The 27111-nt window shown below is 42.9% G+C and overlaps 2 protein-coding genes across 2 annotated transcripts in view; both read left to right on the top strand.

Moving 5' to 3' along the window:
- The window catches only part of LOC147692921 (uncharacterized), a 111401-nt gene that overhangs the window by 66264 nt on the left and 18026 nt on the right, over window positions 1–27111 (top strand). The window contains exon 5 of the mRNA XM_086939175.1: window positions 14811–15487. Within this exon, the coding sequence (XP_086795301.1) occupies window positions 14811–15487 (677 nt within the window). The remainder of the gene's footprint in view (window positions 1–14810; window positions 15488–27111) is intronic.
- LOC147692922 (uncharacterized) lies at window positions 5271–7967 on the top strand. The gene is made up of 3 exons (XM_086937604.1): window positions 5271–5300; window positions 6357–6606; window positions 6945–7967. Exons 1-3 carry the CDS (start codon window positions 5271–5273, stop codon window positions 7832–7834), a joined length of 1170 nt encoding a protein of 389 aa, XP_086793730.1. The 3' UTR covers window positions 7835–7967.

The following is a 27111-nucleotide window of genomic DNA, read 5'->3' on the forward strand; positions in this document are numbered from 1 at the left end:
GTAGAGTCCTAGCAAGTTTAGTTCTAAAAGGCTGTGTCTGGCCTATTCGTAAACTCAGAGTGTCCACTCTGTGCTGTAGTGCCGGCTTCAAAACTCTGGGGTCAGTTCATAAAAGTATTATTTACAACAGTGACTTAAAATCCAATGCCGACGAGAATAGGGAGCAGAAACCAGCAGCAGGAAATTGTAGGTGTATCCTTATCCATTGTTTTTTTGTAAAACATTTTTATTGGCATTTGAAATGGTTACATACATCACATCTATCATTGCTGATGGTATTGGCGCACAAGTGATATCGCAAGGGTTTATCATACACTGACTTAAGAGCGTATAATGTCAATGGTTATATATGCCCCCCCCCCGCTCAGTCTATTGATTGGTAATGTCCCTTAGAGGCAGATGTCAGGATATATTTAACGTTCATGCAGTGTGATCGTTGTGCTGCGCTAGGGATGTGAGGTGTATGTTCCCCCTGGCACGTATTCTCGTAGGGGTTATGGAAAGTCAGCCATATTCTAACTTTGACATCCTGATCCATTGTTACCAGAACAGTCTGCTCTGTTTTCGACCTCCCATGGCAAGTTTAATCTACTTGTGTTTTGGATCCAAGGATGTGTCTATAGTCACTTATGGTAGAGGATGGTATTGAAATGTTACAGCAGAATCACTTTTTTCTTTCTGACCTCTAGCTTTTCTAGATTATCGTATAAAACAAGGGGCACAGGAGATGCATTGCTGGTACTATTCACTCCACCTGGGCTCATCTTCAGCCTTGCCTTCTGCCTTCCTTTTCAACTCGATACCCTTTGAGTTTGGGGCTTGGTTATCACAGAACGTGGAAGGGAATGTCAGCCTATTTGTGTCTCCTCTGCCTTGGCCTTTACCCTTTATTTATTTAGAAGGTTTTGTATAGCGCGGACAAGACCCTTGTGAGTATCGGAGCGCTTTACAAGGCAGATACAGGTGATAGACTTCTACATAAAAATACAGTAACTTATGTGAATAAAGTGGTGGTAACTATTACAGACAGACACATATCTACAATACTGCATAAAATAGGTGAATTTGGATCAGGTGAATTTAGATAAGAGAATCGAATTCAGTTGTTTTTTTGTTTTTTTTAAATGCTGCGGACGGTTCAGTCTCGTTTCTGGGGGCAAGGTGTTCCAAATCCTGGGAGCCATTCCTGAGAAGGTACGGTTGTAAGTTTTCTTCTTGGAAAATCGTTGTGGTTTCAGTATTAGATTATCTGAACTCCTAGTAGTTCTGTTGCCACCCCCCATAGTACTAGTTTCTCCGCTAGGTATCTTGGGGTTTTGTGATGCAATGCCTTGTGTGCCATACAGGCGATTTTTTTTTTTAATGGATTCTGGCCTCAAAAGGTAGCCAGTTGAGGGCACGAAGGTCAGGGGAAATGTGACCATTTCGTTTGGAGCCTGGGATGAGTCTAGCGGCTGCATTGATTGAGGCTCTTAGAGGGGCGGTCGTTGATCTGGGAAGGCCACAGAGCGACACTCCCATAGTCCACTCTAGGGATTACTAGAGTCTGAACTGCCCGTTTGAGGTCATTTGCAGGTAAGACTGGTTTCAGTCTTCTCAGTGTGTTTATGTGAAGATTTGATCCTTTAAGTGCAGCACTGATGGGATTCTGCATATTTAGCTTATTCTCCAAAGTTGATCCTAGCGATTTATTCAGAATCAATAATGAGAGGTTGACCATCGAGAGCTGTTAGGTGCTTCATCCACTCACGGATGATGGTAGTTTGGCTGGGGAGAGCGATCAGTAGGAATTCTGTTTTGAAGGTGTTTAGTTTTAAGTGTTTTTTTGCCAGTTAGGTCTGTGTTTTTTGGAGTGTTGAGTTAAAGGACTTGATGTCTTCAAGTGAGTGGAGCTTAATGTAGAGTTGGGTGCCTGCGTACATGTGAAAATGGATATTTGAGAAGCTCGGTGAGTGGTCCATAATCAAATTGAAGAGTGTCGGGGAGACAGAGGATCCTTGGGGTACTCCCAAAGTGACTGGAGTGGGCTTGGATAATGATTGATTGATCTTGAATCTTTGTGTTCTGTTTTGGAGGAAGGAGGTGAATCAGTTAAGAACCGTTCCAGATAGTCCCATTCTGTGTTTCAAGAGGTCTAGTAAGTTGTCGAGTTTAATCTTGTCGAAGGCTGAGGATAAATCCAGCAGAATTAGTAAACCGGCTTTGTTATGATCCTTACCCTTTGACCTCAGGCCTTGGTCATTTACGATGTATCTTTTGTAATGCTTTGATGAAAGATGCATGTTTTTGTTTTTTGTTGGGGGGGGGGCAAACCCTTTATGGTTTTATATTCACAGACCTAAAATAAACACATATCTGGATTGAAATAGTCTTGCAATTTCGGTACGTTTGCAGATATAACATTAGTCGCGTAGCCCTCTAGGCAGATGCCAGAGATGCACAAACCTTAAAATAATCGTCCTCTATCTGCAGTTCCATTTCCCTCAGGTCTATGGATGTGAAAAAATTATCTTCATCTGTTTCAGATTCTGCCACTATTAGTCCCAAGAATCATGCATCCCCTGCCCTTTTTCATAAATTCTCATGAACTGAGGATCTGCCTATGCCAGGTCATCTAACCAGCCAAGATTCTGGACCCTCTAACCAGGGAATCAAGATAGCTTTCTGTCTGAATCAAACACATATATTCTGCAGTGATTTTTGCATCTTGAATTCTGACACCACACATGCTGTCTCTGTAAGGGGTATTTTTCTGTCTTCTTTTTATTGTTAACAAAAAAAATAACTTTGAGCCTTAGGATAGCTTGCCATTAATTGGCTTCATTGTCACTTTTTTTTACTGCCTCTTAATTGGCTAGCACTTGCTTGCTGGGCATCACTTCCTTTTCTTTCGTTGGAGCATTGGCCAAGCACAGATTGCTTCCCCTTGATTAGTGTCTGTCCACTGCTTGTGCTGTGATAGAGGAACTATTTGTTCTTGCCCTTCTTTGTGTCTCCTGCCCTACATCCCTTCTTCGTGTTGCTTCTTCCCCCCTGTACCCCTCTTCAGTGGTGCTGCCCCTCCACCCTTCCCTGTCCTCGTTGTTTGACCTTACCCACACTACCTCCCGCCCCCAGCCCCCCTCCCCCCCCCCCCCCCCCCCACCTCTCCCCTCTTATGCTTGGCCATCACACCCCAAAAATGAGCTAGGATGCGGAGCCAGCACTCGCCGTGTCCTAACGCTTTTTTCTAACTTTACTTTTATCCATGCTGCTCAGCCACACTGCTGTACAACCTGGCTAAAAGACATTCGCACAACCAATAGCTTTCGCATCGGCAAGAATTATTGTTTTTGCTAATGTTTGTTGCATTAAATGTTGGCTACAGTTCAAGCATAGTGTTTTTTTTAAATGTACAGTTAAGCAGACTATTTATATTATATTTATGTCTTCTTTTTAGGGCAATTATTTCGGGATTAATCTTGCATTAATTAAATTCAGATACTGCTTGTTTCTATGTATTTGGGAAGTGATAGGTTGAAATATCGTCTTCGTCCAGTGTAAATTTATTTTTTGTCTGTAGATGGCAGTGTTCTGCTATCTACAATTCTACATTTGCGTGTGTTTATGCTTTTAGTGCCGCATTTACTTTACGTCTGGCTTGATAGCGTTGGTGTCTGCTTACCTGTTCCCCCAGTTCATTAATCTATGTAGTGGGTTTGGGCTCCACCCAGAAGAGCACCTCTTCACCGCATGCTCTTTGCTGTATCACTCTGCCTCCTATGAGAGGCTGCCTTGAAGTTTACATCTAAGGAGTGCATTAAATGATGTCCTATTCTAGTCTTTATCTAATAGATGCATTATATTCGAAAGCAATACTTTATATCCTTCTGCCAATGCGGCCCGCCTAAAAAAAAAAACCTTCTCTACTCCCCTTTTTATTTTAAACAATTTTCATTAATTTTCCACCCTGTTTTTCCTTGGTTTTGTCTTCAAAAATTTAGATTGTTTTACTCGAGATAATTGGATCGGAAATATAACACGTTGCCCTTAAACTTTACCCTCTACTTCCCCTCAAACTCATACTATAGGGCATGTTGACATCCCAGGCAGTAAATCTGCTTTTTTAAAACCCCATCTAGTGAAGTAAATGCATGATGTGTGGGGTAGCCATTAGCCAATGTCTTGCAGGCGCAGACTTTCTCTAAATTGGTGTTTGCACTCCAAGTTTAAATCACGATCTAACCAGTCTGAGTGCGCGTGCCCACTACCTATCAAACAGTGGTATTCAGTATGTGTTTGCCATCACCACTGATGTGTGGGTGGGCCACGTGGCTCTGCAGAGCGCTATGTAACACGAGTAAAAGCAATGACCCCACCTCTGATCATTGCAAGGCCCTCAGGAGTGCCTCAGGCTTCAGAGTCCTACAAGGAAAGCTATCTTATATGGTTCTGGCAAAAAACAAAGTGTTCCAGCTCCCCCCCCAGAACCTTTAATAATCTGATAATTCTCTGCCAAATCCCTCCTCAGTTTTCAGCCTCTTGGCACCCACCCCGTTAACAGCTTTTCTGCACAGGCCTAAACCAGCCTGTGCACCCTATGAAGGTGCATTTTGATGAAATGTGATTTTCTTCAGTATCTTTACTATGACCTATTACCATATTTGTGACATTCTAGGCACAAACGAGACACGAGGATCTATTTTTTATCTTTATTCTCAAGGATGCATAGTGCCAAGTTTTCATTGCAGCCACCAGTCTGTTCATAATTTTGGATCTTCATCGCACTTCTGTACCAAATGCTGCATCCGCGTTGCCAAATCCAAGTCTGGCACTTCTAACCCTGTCCTCTCACTCCAGAGCCAGAGCATTGAGCTGCACTCTTGTTCATTCTGACCCTCTGCAGAGTCAGTAAACCGACCCAATTCCCTGAAGAAGACCCTGGGCATCTGGCACGCCACGCACTGAAACGTATGTAAGGACCTCGAGGGCACAGACGTCTTCCCCTGCACTATCCTGCGCGTTGTTTTCAGCTGTGGAGAGGACCAAAGGACCTCAGATTTCCTGATTCAACAATTACTTTCCTTCTATGCACCTTAACTGTTTGCTCATAGAGGACCACTTTAATATCCCAACATGTATTCCCTAGTGTGCCATTCTGTTCCCAGTTTTTGTAGGTAAACTTCCTGAGCCCGAATGAGATGTCTCATGGGGGCAAACATGAGTTGGATGCGCTCACACGAAGGCCTGACACCCGAAAAACTTCTCAAGGAGGGTCTCAACAATGGAAAATGGCCTCCTGGTTCTTCAAGTGGACCAATGTATCCTCCCCATGAAGTGACAAATAGTGTGTTGTCGCTCATCACTGTCTCCTGTTCAAATGAGTCTTTGTGAGAGATGGGACTCCAGAGTGAACCGCTTGGGTACAAGGGCAGCTGGTGGAAACAGCGGATACCTTGTTGAGCGCTCTTCTCCAAGACCCGGTCACATGCAATCTCCTGCACTGTCCTGATCCTTGCCACATCGGTACAATTGTGCCCAACCCAGAAAGGAAGGACGAACACTGAACTTCGCTCCCATGTCACACCTTCTCAATGTTTAAGGCCACCACTGCATCATCTTCTGTTCAAATCTGAAATATTTTAAATGGCCTGACCTATGGAAGTTGAGTAATAACCCTCCCTGTACAGCACAAACCTGAGCTTGTTTGCCGGAACTGATCTTTGCTCGATCCTTAATAGCAGCAGAAAGCTTGGAAAGAAAAAGAAGCCGATTCATGCCTTTTCCATGGGGTAAAGTTTGCACCACTCACTCCCCCACATGCATCATTGTGTCATTTTGCGAATTCTTATTTGCGAAAAATAAGGAATCGCAAATAAGAATTCGCAAAATGGGATGCATCAATTAATTCGCATTTTTTTAGCGATTCGGTAAAAATCGCAATTTTTACCGAATCGCAAGGAAAATGCGATTCCTTATGTGCGAAATCGCATTGTGCGACTTCGCAAATAAGGAAAAGACGCACATGATGAATACTCAAGTGATTGCAGTGTGGCTGCCTCTGAAACTAATGACAGACACCTGTGGGCTACTTCGAACTTGAATTTGGCAGTTTGGGGAGTGTGTGGAAGCTGCTGGACAGGTTACTGATTTCTCTTGAGATTATGGAGGCAAGCAATGTGGTTTTGGAGCCCCAGCAGCAGCAGCAGCAGCAGCAGCAACAGCAGCAGCAGCCCAGGAAAAGGAAAGTCAAATTTAGTGACAAAGAACTTGAGGTTCTAATTGAAGAAGTCACAGCTAAGCATGACCAACTTTTTGGAAAAAGTTCACTGAAAATACCTGAGGCAACGAAATGAAAAATTTGGCTAACAATACAGGCAAAGGTCAATGCTGTAGGTGTCGCCCACAGAGACATCAGTAATCTCCAGAAGAGATGGTACGATTTGCGCAGCAGAGCAAAGGAGAAGATTGCGACACGCATCAAATCTGGAAGGAAAACTGGTGGGGGTACACCAAAAGACATACCAACTACCCCTTGGGATGAACTAGTAGAGGGGACTTTACCTACTGAAGCAGTTGTTGGAGTGTATGACATTGACACCTCAGAGCAGCCTGGAACAAGTCAAGGTAATTTTTTTTAAAAACAGGATAATGTCATTGAGTGCATGACTTGTGAATAGATCTGTAAAGTTACAAATGTCAAAAGTACATGTTTTGCCAAAGTGCATAATAAATATTGTAAATTTAAGATGAAAGAATGGCATCATGGGACATGTAGTTTTCATCACAAATATTCTTTTATTGCTGTCCAGACAACAGGATCACTGTTAGCAATAGGTACATTCACTTCCACGATAATTTGTCATCCATGCCTCAATATAGCAGTGTCATATGTTAATCTGTGAAAGAAAAACAGGCATTGGGAATATTTTTCTAACAGGTTACTCCCACTGTCTCATTTTTAGATGCTGATTTGGATGCAGAATTTATTCAATTTGCAGAGTCTTTCACACAAGACTTATTAAATGAGGCAGAAAATAACTTTGACCCACCACCTTCACCCACTGTGGAACCACAAAATCAAAGACGCAGACTGCGTCGACTGGTAGACACTGAATCTGAGGCAGAGGAAAATGTGGACACTGCAGTTCAAAATACAACACTGAATGCAGAGCCTGCACAAAGGGTCCCAGGCAGGCGTCAAAGACTGCGACAATTCTTCCGGCGTCGCAGAGCTCCTTCACAAACTCATGAATCAATGGATGACTTTGTAAATGGCAGTGTCCTTGAGAGGAAGTTATTAAAAGTACAGCGCCTGCAAGGCAAGGACATAAGGGTTATCAAGGGGAAAATCACCAATATAGCCAAAGACATGCACAATATTAGTTCTGCACTTGTCAACATGGTCAATGTCTCTTCAGACAAAATGGAACGAATGACCTCTGCAATAGAGACACTAAGTCAAGCAATGCATGGTGACCAGGGTGCAGTTTTGCAAAGAGCAGTTGTGAGTACGCAGTCAAGCACAAGAGCCATGCACAGAATGTGCAGTAATACTTCTAAATTGATTGAAACAACAATTGGCTTCCAAAAGGAAATGATGAAATGTTATGGTGAGCTGGCATGTGGCATGAAATCAATGCAAGGCCCCATTTCAGACCACCATCAAGGCCCAAGTACAATCTATCAACCAGTGTCTGCATTCCCTGCATCTTCTTCAGACAATGCAAATGTAAATATCAAACCACCTTCAGAAAGAAGAAGTGTCAGAAATGTAGCCAAAGACACCTGCAAAAACAAAAATTCAAACCCTGTGAAGGTTAAGGCATTGGGGTTAAGAGCAAGGAAAAAGTGATTCATATGTGAATATTTTGTGAACCTTTATTTTAACAGTTAATGGTTGACAATATTAATACATTTGAAGATTTTATTCAAATGAAATTTTTGTTTCAAAATACCACATACGTTGGAATGGAAGCACACATTCACTTTCATTTGAAAAACAATAAATACCTAAGTTACAGCACATGCATGTTTGTCCTGTCTCATACCTTTATTTAAAAGTAATGCTGAGTTATCTCTGCTCTTCTTCTCCTTCCCTCTGCAGCATCAGGACCATTGATTCTAGGTTGGGGTTGGTTTGGTTGATTGTGGTTATTTGGGATGTTGTCTTCAAATTCCAATCCAAGCCCTCTTTTCATGGCAACATTGTGCAGCATGGCACAAGTGGCAACAATTTTACAGCAAACATCAGGCCGATACTGCAATGCACCTCCAGTTTTATGAAGTATTCTGAATCTGGATTTCATTATTCCAAATGTCCTCTCTATCACATTTCTGGTAGACATATGAGCTTGGTTATAATTTTGCTCTTTGCGGGTTGTTGGATTCAGATAAGGAGTCAAGATAAATGTTCTCACACCATAAGCACTGTCACCTATGGAAACATTATCAACATTTCAGTGGTTTGAAAACCTGTCAAAACATTTCTCTGTACAGTTTTAAAAAAAAAAAATGATCACTTACCCAGTAAATACCCATCTCCAAAATGTCCAGCTTCCAACTTTGTAAATATGGCACTCTGTTTAAATATGTAGGAGTCATGAGCACTTCCAGGGAAACTAGCAACTAGGTCTGTGATTATGGTTTTTGAATTACAAATGGCTTGAATGTTCAATGAATGATACAATTTTCTATTCCTAAAAATGTACTCATTGTGAGAAGGTGGGCATATGGGAATATGAGTACCATCTATGCAGCCTATTACATGAGGAAAATGAGCCATATTATAGAAGTCCAACTTTGTCTGTAAAAGTTCCTGCTGAGTACTTGGAAAAACTATGTAATGCCTGATCCTCAACAACATAGCATTTAAAAAATTTCTGAAAAACCTTGAAAGGGAACTCTGTGACACCCCCCCAGCAATGGCAATCACACCTTGAAATGAACCAGAAGCCAGAAGATGTAGGCAACAAAGTACTTGGACATGAGTAGGAATGGCTTGTGTTCTTAGGGTGGGCCTCTGTAGTATAGGATCCAAATCATCAATTAATTCCAGTATGGAATCAACATTTAACCTGTACTTGTCATAAATTTCTGCCTCAGTCTGACCAAATAAATTAATGCGCACCCTAAATATCCTTTCACTCACTACCCTGCGCCTCAATGCAGCTCTCAATCTCCGCCTGCGTGCCAAGACTATGACTGCAGCCATGGTGAAAGGAAATGTAATGGTCAGAGTGTGCCTTATATACTAAGAGGGATGGAAATCACATGAGACTTTGGTTAGGAAAAAAATAACACCAAGTCTGAGCTCTTCTTATTTTAGGTAATGCTATTTGCGATTTTTTACAGAATCGCAAATAGCATTTTTTCATGCATACCATTTTTCCATGCAAAAATGCGATTCCTTATCTTTGCGAATGATATGCGAATTCGCAAACGATATGCGAATTCTTAAAATGCGATTTCTCGCAATTTTGATGATGCATCCCAGAATTGAATTTTGCATTCGCAAACGGTCAAAATTACCGATTCGCACCGTTTGCGAATACAAAACACAATGATGCATGTGGGGGTTCATGCGCTACAGACATAGCAACCCCACTGCCTCAGACCTTGCATGCAGCAACTCCCTGCCCCTAATATCCCAGCTGGCTGGTCTATGTCCTGAATGAGCAGCACAGGACACATATTGCTTTATAGATTAAGATGCTTTTCAGAATTATATTGGCAATTTACCCTATTTTGCTGTGTTTCCTTTACCAGATTGGGACCACAACTCAAATAATCAGCCTTCTCTTTACTTTGTGTACTTTGTTGTGCATATTCGTTCTTTTTTAAAAGAAATTTCAGTACTAAGTGACCACTTCTGACTGCACAACATACTGTGCGTGCCCAGAGTTCTTGTCCTGTATACCCCGGGCTTGTGCGCGCTTCATGTAAAGCACAGACGCCAGCTCTCTCCCTGCCTGCCCTCTGCACAGGTGGAAGTCTCCATATGTGATCATGAGCCCTGCGCACGCGGCATAATTCAGTGGTTGAGACTTTGGCTTGTAGTAATAACTGTTATCTATTGTAACAAAGCTCTTATTTTTTTAAGTTATGGGAATGTTATTGCAGATTCCAATTACAATAACTCGAGTCCTATGTACGCCTATTGCCCTCTCCTCCTCAAGCGGCCTCCATCAAACCCCTCAGAAGTACTTGGCTGCTAAATGGACCCATAGCAATTGCGACCTTTGCCTGTTTGTGCATTTTAATCCAAGGCACCTTGTTGGGCAGTGCCCTGCGCCGCTTCAGAAGGAAGGTTCCACCACTCTGCCCCATTGAAAACAGGCTACGGCTGGGAACCGTATCCCACCCTTTCATCACAACTTAAACCAGAGTTTACCACTATGGTCTGTGAACGTTGTGTTCTCCCCACGCGATCTGGGAAAAGGACAACACTTTGCTGTATGCACAGCGATGCTTTTTGCATGAACTTGCTAGAGAGCTCGCATTAAGTGTGCCCTGTCCCTTAACATATCCGTACAGATTAATATCCACCCTCACCAGAAAGCGTATCCATTTTGATATTATGCCCTCAAACACATTTTTCTGCAGCTTTGAGAATCTCCCTTGCACCCAGGGCCCACGTGCAGTTTATTCAGCAGCATTGTAAGCTTACTGAAGCGAGATTCCCTTCTTCCCTACCCCCCCCCCCCCCCACCCCCACCCCCACCACCATCACCACCATACACATGGATTTCCTTGTATGCCCTGGGGCGTAATTAAACCTCTGGGAAAAATCCTTCAATGCATGTGACTCCCCAACACACCTTCCCAGTGGTTCAGGGTGATGATACAAAGTGACTGATTCCCTCACCCCCCGTCCCCCCCACCCCCCGTCCCCCCATACACACGCCCATTCTATTCATATCCCTCTCCTCCCCTAACTTATGCCCTGCAGGGGTCCTCTTGTGCCCCTGAGAATCCCCATATTTTTATTTGTCACAGCCTACATTTCCACAAAAGTTAAAACTGCTTGCTCTGTTAAAATCTTCAGTACTACTTTTGTTCATACAAACTAACTTACCATGGACAGATGTCAAAGTGGAGGGGTGCTTTGCCAACAAATGTGGTATTTGGCAGCTTACATGAGCCGAGCCAATGTTTGTAAGTACCAGTTTACTTCATGACTCTATCAAAGTTGCTACCCCTGTTCTGCACATTGTTTCTTTGGGCAGGTGGCAAAGGTGGAGAAACGTAAGCAGAGCCAGACTGAGGGGTGAGTTCACAAACTATCCTAGGAAGGCCTCTGCCTACAAAGTAGACTGAAACCATAAGCCCTGTTTCCCGGCTATGACCGAGGGATCTGGTGGGAAACTGACCGCCCCAAACGACTTACCACAGCTTTTCCAGAATTGTTCGCAATAAGCAGGACAGGCATTGACCCCCAAAGAACAAACCGTTCCCCCAGGCACATATCCTGGTGGAGGGCATCTCAGTTACTCCTGGTCACCTGGCCGACATCCCAAATTAATTCAATGTAATGCTGCGCTGCTATACAGCTGTTTTGAGTGCACAAAATTAAGCCAACGCTCAGAGTTAAATATTAAGAGAGAAAATAAAAGCTTCTTGCACAGATTGGGAAAAGCTGGAAGCCAAAGGAGAGTGGTGGAGAACTATTCATGCAATCTTGTCTCCATCCAGTTGTTCCCCAACACGTGAGCGTAGAAGTACAGATGATACTGTTCCTCCAGTGGTAGAGGAAACAGATTTTGTGTTGTGCACGATGCCAATACAGCTTGGCCATACAATGACTAGGTAAGGGATAAATGAGTGAAAGGAAGGATGGATGGATGGATGGATGGATTGGTGAGGGTGGATGAAAAGATGAATGGGAGAGAGGGTGGATGAAAGGATGGATAGATGAGTGACTGAAGGATGCATAACTGAGTTAGAGGATGGATAGAATGAATGAGGATGGATGGATTGGATGGGAGAAAGGATTGATTCATGAAAGGATAGATTGATTCATGAAAGGATGGATGGAGTGAAAGGGTAAGCGAGTAGGTGAGTAGAGGGGCGATGAGCTAGTGGCTGGCTGGCTTGATGGGTGGGTGGATGGCTTAGTGAAAGTGGATGGATGGATGGGTGGATGGAAGGATGTATGAGTAAAATGATGGATAGATAGGTGGATGGATCGGTTTTGAGAAGGATGAGTGGACGGAAGGAATGGTGAATGATTGGATGATGGAATGCTAAAGGTGAACTGGTAGGTGGAAGGATGAAGGAATGAATGGATAGATGCTTGGATGGAAGAGATAAGAGAGCTCTTCGGGGAACGGTTGTGATGTCTTGCTTTGTTTGCTTGGTGCCAGACGAGCTTTGGCTCAAAGTAGGAGGTATTTTAGTTTTCGGACTACTCCCTCGTTAGAAGAACCAAGATGTAAGCAAAATTTATGTGACAATAGATATTTATCGATAAACAGACTTTCATGTACTTACTAAGCACACACGCGGTTTCCTGTCATTGTACCTTCTCCCACGAATGGACATGCCAGGACCATGCGTTATATGCTTCCTCATTCACAAAATACTGTTGGATGAGAAACTTTTGATGTAGTATTCGCAAGAGCCAGAGAATTTAACAAACATAACTTTGAGACTTGCTTCATGGAAGAAACGACGATTATCAAAATATCTGGAGTTTACAAGATTATTTTTCAACATGAAAATGTGAACCTAAGATTAAGATTGCCACAGGTTAGTGCTAATCGGTTCTTTGATCAGAGGAACTCAAACTGCCAGAAATCACCAGGCGGCAGGAAATGTCAATTACACCCATCAAGCAGGTAGAGGCAGTAGAAGGACTTGACTAAATCAGATGTATTGCACCAACCACCGGGGGACTTGTGTATAATTGAGTATGTAATGCAAATAAGTGAGTGCCTATAGATTGAGTCATCAGCGTAGCAGGGCTATGGAAGTGGCAATGCGACATCAGCAAACTGAGGAGCAGTGGTAATGGACCATTTTTGGAAGAGCGGGATAAAGCACTCCCCATACACAGAAGGAATCAAAAGAAGCTGCCAGGGTGTTGACTGGGACAGAGTCCATAAGGAATATGAGGCAAAGGTACACGTGTTACTTTAGTAGAGGGTGGGGCCAGTGGCAATTGTAGATTTCGACACGGCTATTGAGTTTTCGAATTGGGGAAATATCTGGGGCTAGGAGGACTGAGAATGAGTGATCCTGGAAAGTGAAACTGTTTAAACAGATTAAGGGATGGATCAACTTCTTTTTTTCACCGGAAAATGTTGGTCCGGTTAAGATTTACATATAAGGTAGTATCCTTACTAAGATGAAAAGATGTCTATTCCACCATAGCTTTTGACTTTCTATCTAGAGTAACCACAGAGCACCAACAGGTAATGCAAGGGTTCATCAAACAAGGAGATTCGCCATCCCATAAAACACCAGCCGAAAGCCTCTACTTTCCAGACAGGAGCTCGCCCCGCCATTATAACTCTATTGTCTTCACTGCAGACTGTTTAAATGTAGTTGCGTAACCTGGATAAGTCTCTCCATCCTTGGTTCAAGTTCGAATGGATGCTGGAAATGCCACTGGGTCAAGTGACTCACTGTACAACCCATGCACATTGACAAAAGACAAGTATACACAGACTTGCCAAACGACTTGGGGAATACTGGTTCTTTATCAGTTAGTTGGGCCCAGCACCCTCTATGTAGCTACAGGTAAGTTCTCTACTCCCCAAGCACTCTTAACTTGGCTGTCTTCACTTAAGAATCAAACACCAGTTTCCAACATTCGAAATAGTCATTGCCTTGATTCCAAAATCCACACAAGCTTAATGTGATTAATACTACCAATCGATTTAGAGTTACAGTCCCTTCAGAGTCGATTCTGCAGGTCTGATTTTTTGCTGCATTATAAGGGTAGGGCTTCACTTCTTTGTATTGCTGACACCTTATTCTTCAATTAATCTACCCTTGGTACCTATGTGAATCCTAGCCGGACCAGCAGACTCCATTTCTCTCATATACCCCAATCCACTTAGCTGCAAGCTTTTCACGAATAACTCTGTATTTGAGGTCCTTCTTAGTGGGCCTGCACCCTGTTCTGGGTACCAAACCTGCCCCACAATGAATCGGTAAATCCATGTAGTGACACTCCAACACAAACTTTCTCACACATTTATCTAATGACTTAAAAGCTGGCTTTTCCCATGCTCTGAGTAAGCCAATGGACCCGCTGTAGATCCTTCACGGAAATATCCCTTTTCTTGGAATGTAGGTTGGTTCCTCTTCACAATCTGCAAACGGGACTGGCTCTACTATTCTACATAGTCTACACTACAGCAAGTCTTGCATGGCTCTTTGAAGGGTGTATTTGACTTGCTCTAGCCTGGGTTATGGCGTTGATGGGTTGCTCACTTTCAATTATTCAACCGAGGGGTCCTGCCTCCCACCGCTGAGGTACACCATACATTCAAGAACAGCTTAAGTTGTACACAAATCACTTGCAGGACTTGTGCATTCATTTATAAAATGTCTCCTTTCACTTAAATTTCAAAAAGCCCTGACAAAATTATCTTGTTTTACCCGAGCCTTCATTAATGAATGTAATATAGTACATGACACAGCATCCTTTGCAGACACTTCACATATTGTACTAGCTCAAATGTGTCCAGTAAGGGTAAAGTATTGAACATAAATGATCAATGTGGTTCAAAACCTACTTGCTGTAAGAGTTGTTTTACAAATTAAGAATTATTTCTCCACTTTGGCTGTCGACCAAAAGCATGTTTTTCATTTCTCTACAGCTTTATCAGATGACTCGAGATCAAGTCATTCTCCATCGGAAACCTCATCTGCAGACCATTTGCGAGATCCTAGGAGTGCACAGATGCTGCCACATCTACCGTTCAATCATCGCCCTTCAATTAACTTCCCTCCCCCACCGTCATCATTACCTTCCTTTGATAATTCTGAGGTTGCTTCTAATCCTATCCCCCCACCACCACCACAGGCTTTGGGATGGCACACCTCAAATTCTGCCCGGTCTTTAACAGCCCCTCCCTGTAGTAACTGCAATGCCGTTGAATCGGTACACATTCCTCCACCACCACCGCTTCCAACTTCTTTTAATTGTGTGGCTGATGGTTCGGTCTCTGTGATGCCTCCACCGCCACCACCTCCACCACTTCCATTTGTAAAAAATCAGACATTTGATTCTCTTGCTCCATCACATCCTCCCTCTTTCGATATTTGTCCACCGGTTGAGCACCCCAGTCTCCTACCACTTCCATCAACCGATCGCAATGCTTCCACCATTGATAAATGCTGCAACGAGGTGTTGAATGTAGGGATTAAACTTTCACCACCATCCTCTCCTCCTTGCATTCGTGAGACAGCCAGTGAAAAGCAAATGGAGCAGCCTGGATTACTAGAACAGATCCGGAGAGGCATTCCGCTGAAAGCTGTGCATGTGGATGTACAGGTAAGACTAAACCAGCTTGCAGATGGGCATGTGTATTAGTCAGGCAAAGTTACAGAACAAAAAGCTCCTCTAGTTAATGAATGAGCTAACTGAAGACACTACAGTGATTAAGGAACCACAGTCACAACTATGTGTGCACATCAAAAATTTCCACCTCCTGGACAAACACCAATTTGGCTTTCGTAGTGGGCACAGCACTGAATCTGCTCTCACTCACATGATAGATGACATCTTAATAATGCTTGATCGAAATGAATCCTGCCTCCTTATCCTACTTGACCTTTTTTCCGCATTTGACACTGTCAATCATGACTATCTCCTGTTCATTCTGGAGCATAGGATGGGCCTTTCGGGTCAGGTGCTGCATTGGTTTTCATCTTTCCTGAAGCACAGAACCCAAAGAGTGAAAGCAAACCACTCCATCTCCCAGCCATCCCCAGTCAGCATGGGGGTTCTCCAAGGATCCTCCTTATCTCCCATTCTCTTCAATTTGTTCCTGGAACCATTAGATAATGTTCTAAAATCCTTGGACATTCGCTTCCATATGTATGCAGACGACACCCAACTCTATCTGAAAATCTCCTCTCCGGATGACATCACTTCACTCAACGCTACCCTACTGACTACCCAAAATTGGTTAACTTCGAACCACCTCCTGTTAAACACCTCTAAAACAGAATTCCTACTAATTTCTCCCCCGAAACATACTACTAAAATCGACCTATGAATGAACCAACTCGCCGCCTTCAACTGCTCCCTCCGCGAAATCTCTCGGAATTACCCTGGACAAGCATCTAAATAGGAAGTCTCACATTACCATGTGTGCAAGGGAGCTAACAACCTTCTGAGAACACTCCAATCTCAAACCTTTCCTACCGCAGGCAGATTTCAAGCAAGTGGTCCTAGCACTCGTTTTGCTGAGGCTTGACTATGGCAGTGCTACACTGTGGCCTCCCCAAATACTCTTTGGCCCCCCCCAAAGGCTTCGCTGAACGCAGCGGCCATATTGATCACGGGCACCAAGCGAAATGCACACATCTCCCCGGTTTTAAAATCGCTAAGTTGGCTACCCTACGAAGCTAGAACTCAACTGAAGATGGCCTGCCTTTCACACAAAGCCCTCCACTTCAAAACCCTCATCTACCTTGCACAAAAACAAGAACTATCAGCAGGAGGTAGACTGTCAAGGAGTGCCAATTCCCTCCTCCTGAAACCACAGATCTTCGGCAAAAAGAACATGCCAACAAGCCTTCTCTGGCTCTGCTCTTAAAATCTGGAACTCTCTTCCACCAGAAAGTCGGAGGATCTCTTCCAAGACTGCTTTCAAATTGGATGCAAAAAGATTCCTCATGAATAAGTTCTTACCTTAACAGGAGGGGATTTTTTAACTCTAAGCGCATCGGACATATTACAGTATCGGCCTTTATTCCAGTATATGATTATTATTTTGTATTTGGTTATTCCTGTACATGATTATTGTATTTACTCCCCTTAAGTCATTATGCTACATCGTCTTGCCCATTCTTCGTTCACCCAGGTGTATAAATGATCAGTTAGATGTTCACCACTTGATTCAATGACTATTAGATGCCCCATTTGACTCATGTTTAGATTATTATTTTGGTATTGGTTATTCCTGTATATGATTATTTTACTTACTCCCCTTACATCACTATGCTCCCTCGTATAGCCCATTCCTCATTCACTCAGGTCTTATAAATGAGCTGGTATGTGTGCACTATTTGATTCAATGCCTATTGTATTCCCCATGTTAGACTCCTGTTTTAATTTGTTATCTTACCCTCTAATTGTAAAGCTCTCTGATATCCTTCGGCATCAAGTTCGCGCTATATAAAACTTTATAAATAAATTTTAAAAAAGCATGCACATTGGATGGACCCAGTACATTGCAGAAGTGCTGCAGACTTCACCCATCAATGTGACTCTACACAGGCTATTTGAGAGGCTAGTAATTGAGCCATCCATTGCAGACCAGATTATCTCCGCTTTGTGATGCCTTCCTTGCGTTTGTTGTAATTGAACTGCTGTGTGTTGTGGCTGGAAAAAAAATGAATTGTACCAACACACATTGGAACATTCACTTCTCTGCAATATTGCAATCCCACCATCACCAAGAGACTTCAAGAGCTACTCACATTTACCCAGAGATGTCTTGGGTGGGGAAGGCAAAAATCAGACGCAGCAGAGTAGGTATATCCTATTTATTGGCTGTAGGTTTATTCAAGCTTGAAGGATTATAGTTCCCCACTTTGTGCATAGACTCTATCTCTTTTCATTATACCTTCCTCTCATAACTTCTCTGAATGGAGACGCTGGTACGAGCAGTACTGGTGCGGAAGAAGCTGGAGCTTGGAAAAGGCCCTTACTATAAAATTAGCAAATTATGATCTCTCATCAATAGGTGGGCCCTGCCCTGAAATTGTTAGGAGATTTTTGCCCAGGTATCCATAATTATGTTAGCTAACATAAAAGGGGAGGCAGCAGTGGTGGCTATACGCCAACGCTGAGGGGATGCACTCCTGCACAACTGGAGTGAGCGCGAACTAAAATGGTTGAATACACCTATGTTTCACTGGGTAGAGATAACTTGGGAGCTAGAGCTATGAAACAGCAATTAACTAGTAACGTGGAAAAGGACAACTCCAAGCAAGCTCACGATTCTTCTAAAACGAAACCATAAACAATAAAAAAATTCGCAGAATGCATCAGGATTACAGGGTGAGTCTCCTAAACAGGAACCCTTTGAAAAACGATATAACCATAGAAACCGTGACAATATTAAAAAACCCGACCGGTATCAGGATGCTCATACACGTTCCTCTCTTTCCTTTCAGAGTTCATCCAAAAGGGAAGGATGGTTAGAACACAAATCGGAAGAGCAAGTCAGCCAAGAGAGGCACATCAGACTACATTTTCAAAAAAGAAGATAAACCTCAGTTTAATAAGAAAAAAGTATTTTTAGGTATGCCCAAGCTACTGAGGACTCCACTATTGAACGGGGAATGGGCCCGGACGATGCTTGACAGCACAGCAGAAGTAACAGTAACTCACTAGAACCTGATGGAATTGCAGGTGACAGCAGCTTTGGATGAACAAATCCTGGTGGAAACATCTGATACAAGGTTAAGTGTCCCGCATCAGTTAGCAAAATTATGCTTCAAATGGAGGGGCACATACCGAGGAAGGTAAAAGGTCTCTTTTGGGAGAACCTGACTTTTGGATACGATATCATTTTGGCCGAAAGAGATTGGCCGCCTGAGTTTGTCATTGATTGCCCAAAGGTGGAAGAGGTAATTTTACAGGCTTTCCCTGACTTCGTTTCAGAATCACTAAAACATACATATGCGCAGTAGTGGGCGGTAACACTAGCCCCTGCATTATCCCCCATGTAGGAAGGGATGTTGAATCGCCTCCCCATGAAATCCCAGTTAAAACTACTACATTACAGAGGCAATACCCAATTAAAACATGACGCAAAGAAACCAGTAAGGGAGATCTTAGATCAACTTGAATAATACCATGAGAATTGCACCTCATCCATGAATAATCCTTTATTTCCCGTAATCAAACCCAACAACGTCAAATCCGGTCTGTAGGGGGAAGTGATGTGTTGATTCCAAGACGGTTCTGGTCCGCGAGTGATGCATTGGGAAAACTTGCCACACATGTACGATGCATTGAAATCTGGGATGCGTCTACGATCGATGCAGCGGTGTTGAGTGGCGCAGCATCTCTTTCTTCAGCCGCGATCCCTCAATGTGTCTGTTCTTGCTGCGGTGATAGGCACTGCGTCTGTTTCTGCAGCGGCTGGAAATGCATGGAGTCTCATCTCACACAGCGGTGCTGTGTCGGAAAAACAGCCGCAAAAAGAGCGATGCGTCAATTTTCTGGCAGTTGTGTTGCTTTTCCAGCTCCCAACAGCAGGAATAACCTCCAGAGGCCCAATACAGTCACAGGCACACCTTGGCAGGTCTGAACTTCCAGCAAGGATGTTCAGGGGAGCAGAGGTGAAGTTGTTGTGTCCTTGAGACTTCAGAACAAGAGGCAATCTCTACTCAAGCCTTTGGAGATCTTATCCAAGCAGGGGGGACACAGCACTCGGCAAAGTCATTTCCTTTCCTTGACAGAAACAGCTACTGCGGCAGGCCATTGCCAGACAGCACACAGCAAAGGAGCAGTACTTCTCAGTTTCTCCAGCTGTTCTCCTTGGCAAAGGTTCCTCTTGATTCCAGAAGTAGTCTAATGTTCTGGGGTTTCAGGTGTAATGCTTATACCCAAAAGTGTCTTTGTTCTCTTTGTGCAAGGGTCTCTGAGCCAGTCCAAACCAGTTCTGTCCTCACTGGTGCAGTATGACCACAGGGGGTGGAGACACCATTGTGCAAGGGAGACAGGCCCTATTTATGTGCAAGGAAATCTCCTCCCACTACTCTAAATTCAGCCAGGGTCTATTCAGCTCAGCTCTGAGTCAAGGAAGGGCCAGGCACACCTCAACGCCCCCCAGTGGCTATCTACAGTGAATGCACATCCCCAGCCCCCATCACTCCAAAACCAGGCAGTCTATACACAAACAGGCAGAGGCAAGCAGAATGGTTAAAGAAGATAATGCTAAAAGTGACATTTTCAAACACACAATTTAAAAGCCATCTTTACTAAAAGATGTGTTATTAAATTCTGAGTTCAGAGAGCCTAAACTTTATTTCTCGATCTTGTCCCACTGGGAAGTTATACTTGTAAGATGTTACAAAGCATTCCCCATTCTCCCCTATGGTGCAAGATAGCCTTTCCATAGTGAAAAACTAAATCGGCAGTATTTCACTATCAGGACTTGTCAAATACATCAGTACATGTCATACCTTTTGCATACACTGCACCCTGCCCGGGGGTTCCTTGGGCCTTACATGTAAGAACATGGAAAGTTGAGGCCTGGCAAGTGGGTGCACTTGCCAAGTCGACATGGCAGGTAAAAATTGTGCACAGACACTACATTGGCAGGTCTGAGAAACCTTTTCAGTGCTCCTTATGTGGTTGCACAATTAGTGCTGCAGGCCCACTAGTAGCATTTGATTTACAGGCCTTGGCACGCTTCAGTGCAATATACTAGGGACTTACCAGAAAAATCAAATTTGCCAATCTGGGATAATCAATCATGCTCACAATTTAGAGCGCATATACACTTTATCACTGATCAGCAGTGGTAAAGTGCCCAGAGACCTAAAACCACCAACAACACGAGGTCAGGAAAAAATAGGAGGAAGAATCAAACATTTTGGGGATAACCCTGCAAACGAGGCCAAGTCCAACATCTCAAATGGATTCTTCTGCCAAAATATAGCGCCTGAAAGTAAACATTTGACAGCATTTTCAGTGCTAGGCTCCTAGCGCCAATTCTGTACACTGCCCCAAGGGTATAAGATTAGCCCGGGGTTGTTCTCAGCAAGGGTAACAGAGTAACTTCAAAATTGTGATAAGAAGGCATTGTCCTATGTAGATAATATTTATCTGATGGACTATGAATTATTGAATTTTTTTTAACAGGGTGAACAACATAATGTTGGAGTTTGCCAAAGAGAGCTACAAATGTAACTTTTAAAAATCGAAAATTGCCCACCTCAATGACCTATTTGTGGCATATGAATTATCAAGTAAAGGGAAAAGCCTAGCAGCAAATTCTCTTGAGAAATGGGTGGTGCTCCTACCTCCAAAGACTCTGAAGAATCTACAATCCATTTTAGGATTCCAAACTTTTGGCAGAACATACTTTGGTGATGGAACTTTCTGAAGTAAGTAGTGACTTCACCAAAGTATGTGCAAGGGTCTCTGAGCCAGTCCAAACCAGTAAAAAGAGAAAGCACTGATAAGCTAGAAAAGCCACATTATGATGTCATGATTGGAAAATCTATAGTAAGGGTCCTAGTTGATTCTGGAAGTTTATTCACTATCAGTAAAACAGTTTTCATAGAACAACTTAAAGACGAATGAATGATCTTCTACGTTCTGATATAAGGGCAGTTGGCTATGGAGGAAAAACTATCAATATCATTGGTATGTTGTGGAATGATATTTCGTTTAAAGGGAATGCTGTTCATGGAAGAGTATACATATCTGAAGATGGTTCTAACTTATTAGGTTGGCGACATTAAAAAGACCTAAATATAATTCTCAATCCCAATAGCCAAGAGCTGGTTATGGTTGTGGAGAGAGTGGGTGAGATTGAGACGGAGTGGAGTGAGAGATTCATGTCTGGATTTCCAAATGTTTTTACGGACAAATTGTGTCTGCTGAAGGGCTTCACACATCGCATAATCTTGAAGAATAATGCGGTGCCGGTGGTACATAAAGTTAGGCTCATTCCTTTACTTACGAGGGAACCTCTTCAACAAGAACTGAATAAATTGTTGGAAAGTAAGATCATTGAACCAATAGAAGCATCAGAGTGGCTTGCCCCATTGTTGTCTCCCCCAAGGAGGGTAACAAGATTCTTTTGTGCATCGATCTTAGAGATCTGAACAAAAATATCTGGGTGGATCGGCAGCCTCTGCTCAATATTGGGGAAATGTTGAGTGGAATGAGTGGTGGTAAAGTATTTTCAGTTTTGGATATGTCGGCTGCCTACCACCAAGTAAACTTGCATCCAGAGTCGAGAGCCTTAACATCCTTTGTTACTCCGCTTGGCGCCTTCAGATATTGTTGCATGCCTTTCGGTTTAGCTTCTGCTTCTGCAGTTTTCCAAAGGATTATGCACAATATTTTTAAAGGGATGGATAAGATCTTGTGTTTTCAAGATATTCTGGTGGTGGGCGAATCTTATGAGAAACATGATGAGCTTTTAAACGAAGTGTTGAAAAGGATTGATGAACATGGCATGACTATGAAAAAGGAAAAGTGTCAATTGAGGAAGGAACAAGTAAACTATTTAGGACACAAAATATCTGGTAAGGGCATCAAACCAAAGAATAGCACTGTAAAACTATTGTTGAAGCTCAGAGGCCTGTAGACAAGGATTTGTTAAGGTCATTTCTAGGTTTGGCAGAGTACTGCTCAAAATTTGTGTCTAATTTTTCGGATCTGGTTGAGCCAATGAGGGCGCTGTTGAAAAAAGGTATTGAATTTGAGTGGAATCAAGCCTGTGAAGAGGCGTTTAAGGTCAAAGACTCTTTGATTTGTGCTCCTGTGCTGAGCCATTTCGATATTAATAGAAAAACTGTACTGATGACGGATGCTAGCAATGTAGGTCTGGGTGACATTTTGACACAGTATGTTGATGGTGAGGAAAAAATACTAGGTTATGCATCGGGTCGTCTACAAGGTGCTGAGAAATCTTATTCGGCAATAGAAAAGGAAGCATTAGGTTGTTGTTGGGCAATGCATCATTTCAAGTTTTATCTTTTTGGGTTGCCTTTCATGCTTAGAACAGATCATAAGCCACTATTGTATATCTTTAAAGGTGGTAAAGGTCTAGAAGGAAACGTGACTCCTCGAATTTCTAGATGGCTTTTGTAGATCATGGACATGAGTTTTACAATTGATTTTGTGACAGGCAAGAAAAATATTGTGGCAGACTGTTTGTCACGTATGCCAATTGTGGAAGAGGAAAAGATTTCTTCTTTTGTTGAAGGAGATGTCATGTCAGATTTTTCTGGAGATGGTTTAGCCTTGAGAAGTGAGGACTGGAGTGTGCCCTTGGAAGGTGATGTGTTGTATGAGAATTTAAACAGTGCCATAACAAATGGATAGAGACATATGTCAGATTTGGATGAAGAATTGAAACAATATGTTAAGGTGAAGGATCAGTTAAGTATCCACTCTGGAAAGGTTTTAAGATGCAATAAGGTTGTACCACCAAAGATGTTGAGACCAAGCGTGATTAGACTAGTACACAAGGGTCTTCTTGGCAGAAGTATGTGTAAGAAAAGATTGAGGCAAAGATTCTGGTGGCCAGAAATGGACAGAGAGGTAGAAATGGTGATTAAAGACTGTTATGCTTGTAGTAACAGTGACAAATGCAAAGTTATACGTGAACCACCTTTGGAGTGTATGAAGGTTCCTGACCGTCCATGGGAAAAGTTAGCTTTAGATTTTTTGGGTCCTGTGGAGAGGTTGGGTACTAGGAGCAGATTCTTGATTGTCTTAGTAGACTATCATAGTAAGTGGTTCACCATAAAGCCGGTTGAGAATATCACGGCAACAAAGGGATTCCTAGAACACTGGTTACTGACAATGGAGTGCAATTGGTGTCTAGCATGATGAAAAGATTCCTTGAAGATTTCGAAATTGAACATGTCCAAGTAGCATTGTTTAGACCACAAGCTAATGATCTTGTTGAAAGGGTCAATAGGATAATTATGGACAATATCCAATTACCGTTGGCAAATAGTCTAGCTTGGAGAGAGGAATTAAACAAGATGATGTGGGCTCATCGAGTAACTTCCCATTCTGTTACAGGGATTTCTCCTTTCATTGCATGGAAAGGAAGAAAACCTGCTACTAAAGAATCACCTATTTTGGTTAAAAAAGAAAAATCAGGTTTGGGTGGATCGTGAGTGCATGGCAAAAAGGATGGAAGATTCTCATGCACGGAATAAAGAAAGGTATGATAAGTAAAAAGGTGTGAAAGTTGTGGGTGTAGAGAATGGTGATTGGGTTGTCGTGAGGAAGGCTGGATTTGTTAAAAAAGGAGAAAGCAAATACTCCCAGCCTCGGAAAGTGATAAAGGTCATGGGATCAGTTGTAAAGTTAGATAATGGAAAAATCTGGAGTTTGGGAAATATATGTAAAATCATTCCTCATTTTCCTGATGTTGTAGCTTGAACAATTGTAGCGTTTTTATTTTTTTTTAATCTGTTAATTAATTTGAATGTATCTTACAACATTTTTTCTTTATGTATTGTAAATTATTTCATTGTAATATGTTATTATTATTTTAGAAACTTGTGTTATTTATTTTATATTTTGTTATGAGGGGGAGATGTGTGGTGATGTCTTCTTTAAGATGGAACTTTCTGAAGTAAGTAGTGACATCACCAAAGATTCTTATGCAAGCAGTTGTTGCTGAGGGTCACTGATAGCTGTATCTTAATAAACAAGCTCTTCAACTTTACTGAATTTAAAGTGTGATTACTACACATACATTTTGGATTACGTAGAAAAAGTGAAATCTTTCTACGACTTAGACCTGATTTTTCAGTTAAAAATTGGACAAATGAACCCACGAGGTTCTCCATTCCTCACAAGCAGACATGATAACTTCTAAACACTTACACACTTGTGAACATTACGAACTTGGTGACCGGGTCTACCAGGATACAAGTACCTAACCTTCAATAAAGGTGAAACTGTACCTATTGCATACAAATCTCATTTGTACACAAACGCTGAAATGCGTTTTGCATCCACAGAAAAAATTCTGACAGTAGTACAAACTGATGTAGTGAGAGAGAACACTGGCTCAGGGGAAACGCATAACAGTTGTGACTATGGTACCAACCTTGGAGGCTGTTACCAAAGCGAGGGTCCCAAATGCAAAAGTACTGCATATACGATGGGCTAATTCTCACTGCAACAGATGTAGACTACAAATTTGACTCTACATTAAAAGCACTAGCATTTTTACAGTACGAACAAGAATATCCTCTTCCGAATGAAATGATGCCTCTAGATCAGTATGAATACATTTATACAGGGGGGTCTGCCCTGCCTGCCTTAGGAAGTAAACTGCGTTATATCACAGCATGTACAAATGTGAAGGGACATATGCAGGATGGCAAGTGCTGTCCTAGCACGACGCAGTCTCTAGGAGACTGCATGGTACAGCTGGCAGAACTTAAAGCCCTGATACTGGCACTGACAAATACGGATCGAGAATTTCGCACACATTTTGTGCCATTCGTTTTGTGTCCAGTCGTACAATGAATATCTTCACTATTGGAGCCAAAATGGGTTTTGAGATTCCAAGGATTCCACAATAAAGCACAAGTTGCTTTGGGAATAAGCAGCAGAGATGAAAGGCTTGCCACGGGCTCATGTAATTCACACACTGAGTCAACAGCGTGTTGATGTGGATGTTGAAGGGAATTCACTGGCTGACGAAGCTGCCAAGGCGACAGTGTGAACTGCTGCCGTTGCTGCAAACACTTGTTCTAGTAAAAAGATAGACAGACCGACAATGATAGCTGTGAATGCTGCACGCAACAGCTCAGCCTTACCAAAAGTTATTCAACTGGAGTACTCCTACAAGTTAGATGAGCCAAACATTCTGTATGCTCAAATTCCAGGAGTGGGGGATAGAGTAATACCAAACCTAGATCGCAGATTAGATTTACTCCTAGCTGCACACAAGGGTCAGGGTTCAGCACACACAGGTACTACTGCAACAGTTTCACTACTGAAACATTATTGGTGGCCAGGTCTGACCAAACAGACCAAAGGCTTGGTCCTTAAGTGCATCATCTGTCAGCAGTGAAAGGTTCCACCATAGCATGTCTGCCACAAACGCCACTACTGACAGAGCACTTGCATGTGTCTATTTGGACCACTGTGGCCCCTTACATTCTGAGGGGGCTTACAGGTACATCCTGGTGCCAGTGGATTCATGCTCTAGATTCCTGTTGGTTTGGCCACAGCGCTTGGCTGATGCTCAAACTGTTCTAAAGGATTTGCGAGTCTTTATAGGGACATACACAATTAGCACATAAGATTCTGACTGTGGCCCTGCGTTTAGCTCACGGGCTTACAAAGAAGCAATGGGAAGTTTGGGTGTGGTCTTGCGGTACTCCTCTCAATATCATCCCAAGGGAAATTTGATTGTGGAGATTAAAAACCGGGACTTAAAGCAATCCTTAACAGCAAGGGCATTAGATTCTGGTTGCAGTTTGGTCAATCACCTATATGGGGTCCAGAGGGCACTTAATAACATGACAAGATGTTCTCTAGGAGGCCATACTCCATATGAAGTCTTGTTTGGGACTAGAATGTGGGTTCCCGACCTGGATTGTGGCAGTGGTGGATGATAAACCATTTGACATGAATGATCGTTTGGCTGTTTTACAGGAACTCCGTGAGTTCCAGGCATTACAAAGCAACGTCTAAGTAAAACATGCCACCACTGGGGAAGTGAAAGCAGTGTCGGCAAGACCTGCTGCCCCCTGCCCCCCCTTCTTCCCCCAAAGGCGCCTTGAGACCCTCACGGGTGAGTAGCGTGCTTTATAAAACCCTGATTGAGCGCCTGTATTTGACATGAATGATCGTTTTGCTGTTTTACAGGAGCTCCGTGAGTTCTAGGCATTACAAAGCAACGTCCAAGTAAAACATGCCACCACTGGGGAAGTGAAAGCGGTGTCGGCAAGACCTACTGCCCCCTGCCCTCATTCTTCCCCCCGCGCCTTGAGACCCTCATGGGTGAGTAGCATGCTTTATAAAACCCTGATTGAGCGCCTGTACCTGTCCTGGCTGTCGAAGGAACAGTACTTCTTCCTCCACTTGCCGGCAAGAAAAAAAGGAGATTAGTCTGAATTGATCTGATCAAATCGCACCGTGTGGCCAATACTCAATAGTAGATCGCGTGGGCTCCTGGGTAGCCGCCGATCTCCTCTCACTACCATACAGGC

The sequence above is a fragment of the Lissotriton vulgaris genome, chromosome 9 (assembly GCF_964263255.1).
Source record: "Lissotriton vulgaris chromosome 9, aLisVul1.2, whole genome shotgun sequence".
In the NCBI taxonomy this organism is placed as follows: domain Eukaryota; kingdom Metazoa; phylum Chordata; class Amphibia; order Caudata; family Salamandridae; genus Lissotriton; species Lissotriton vulgaris.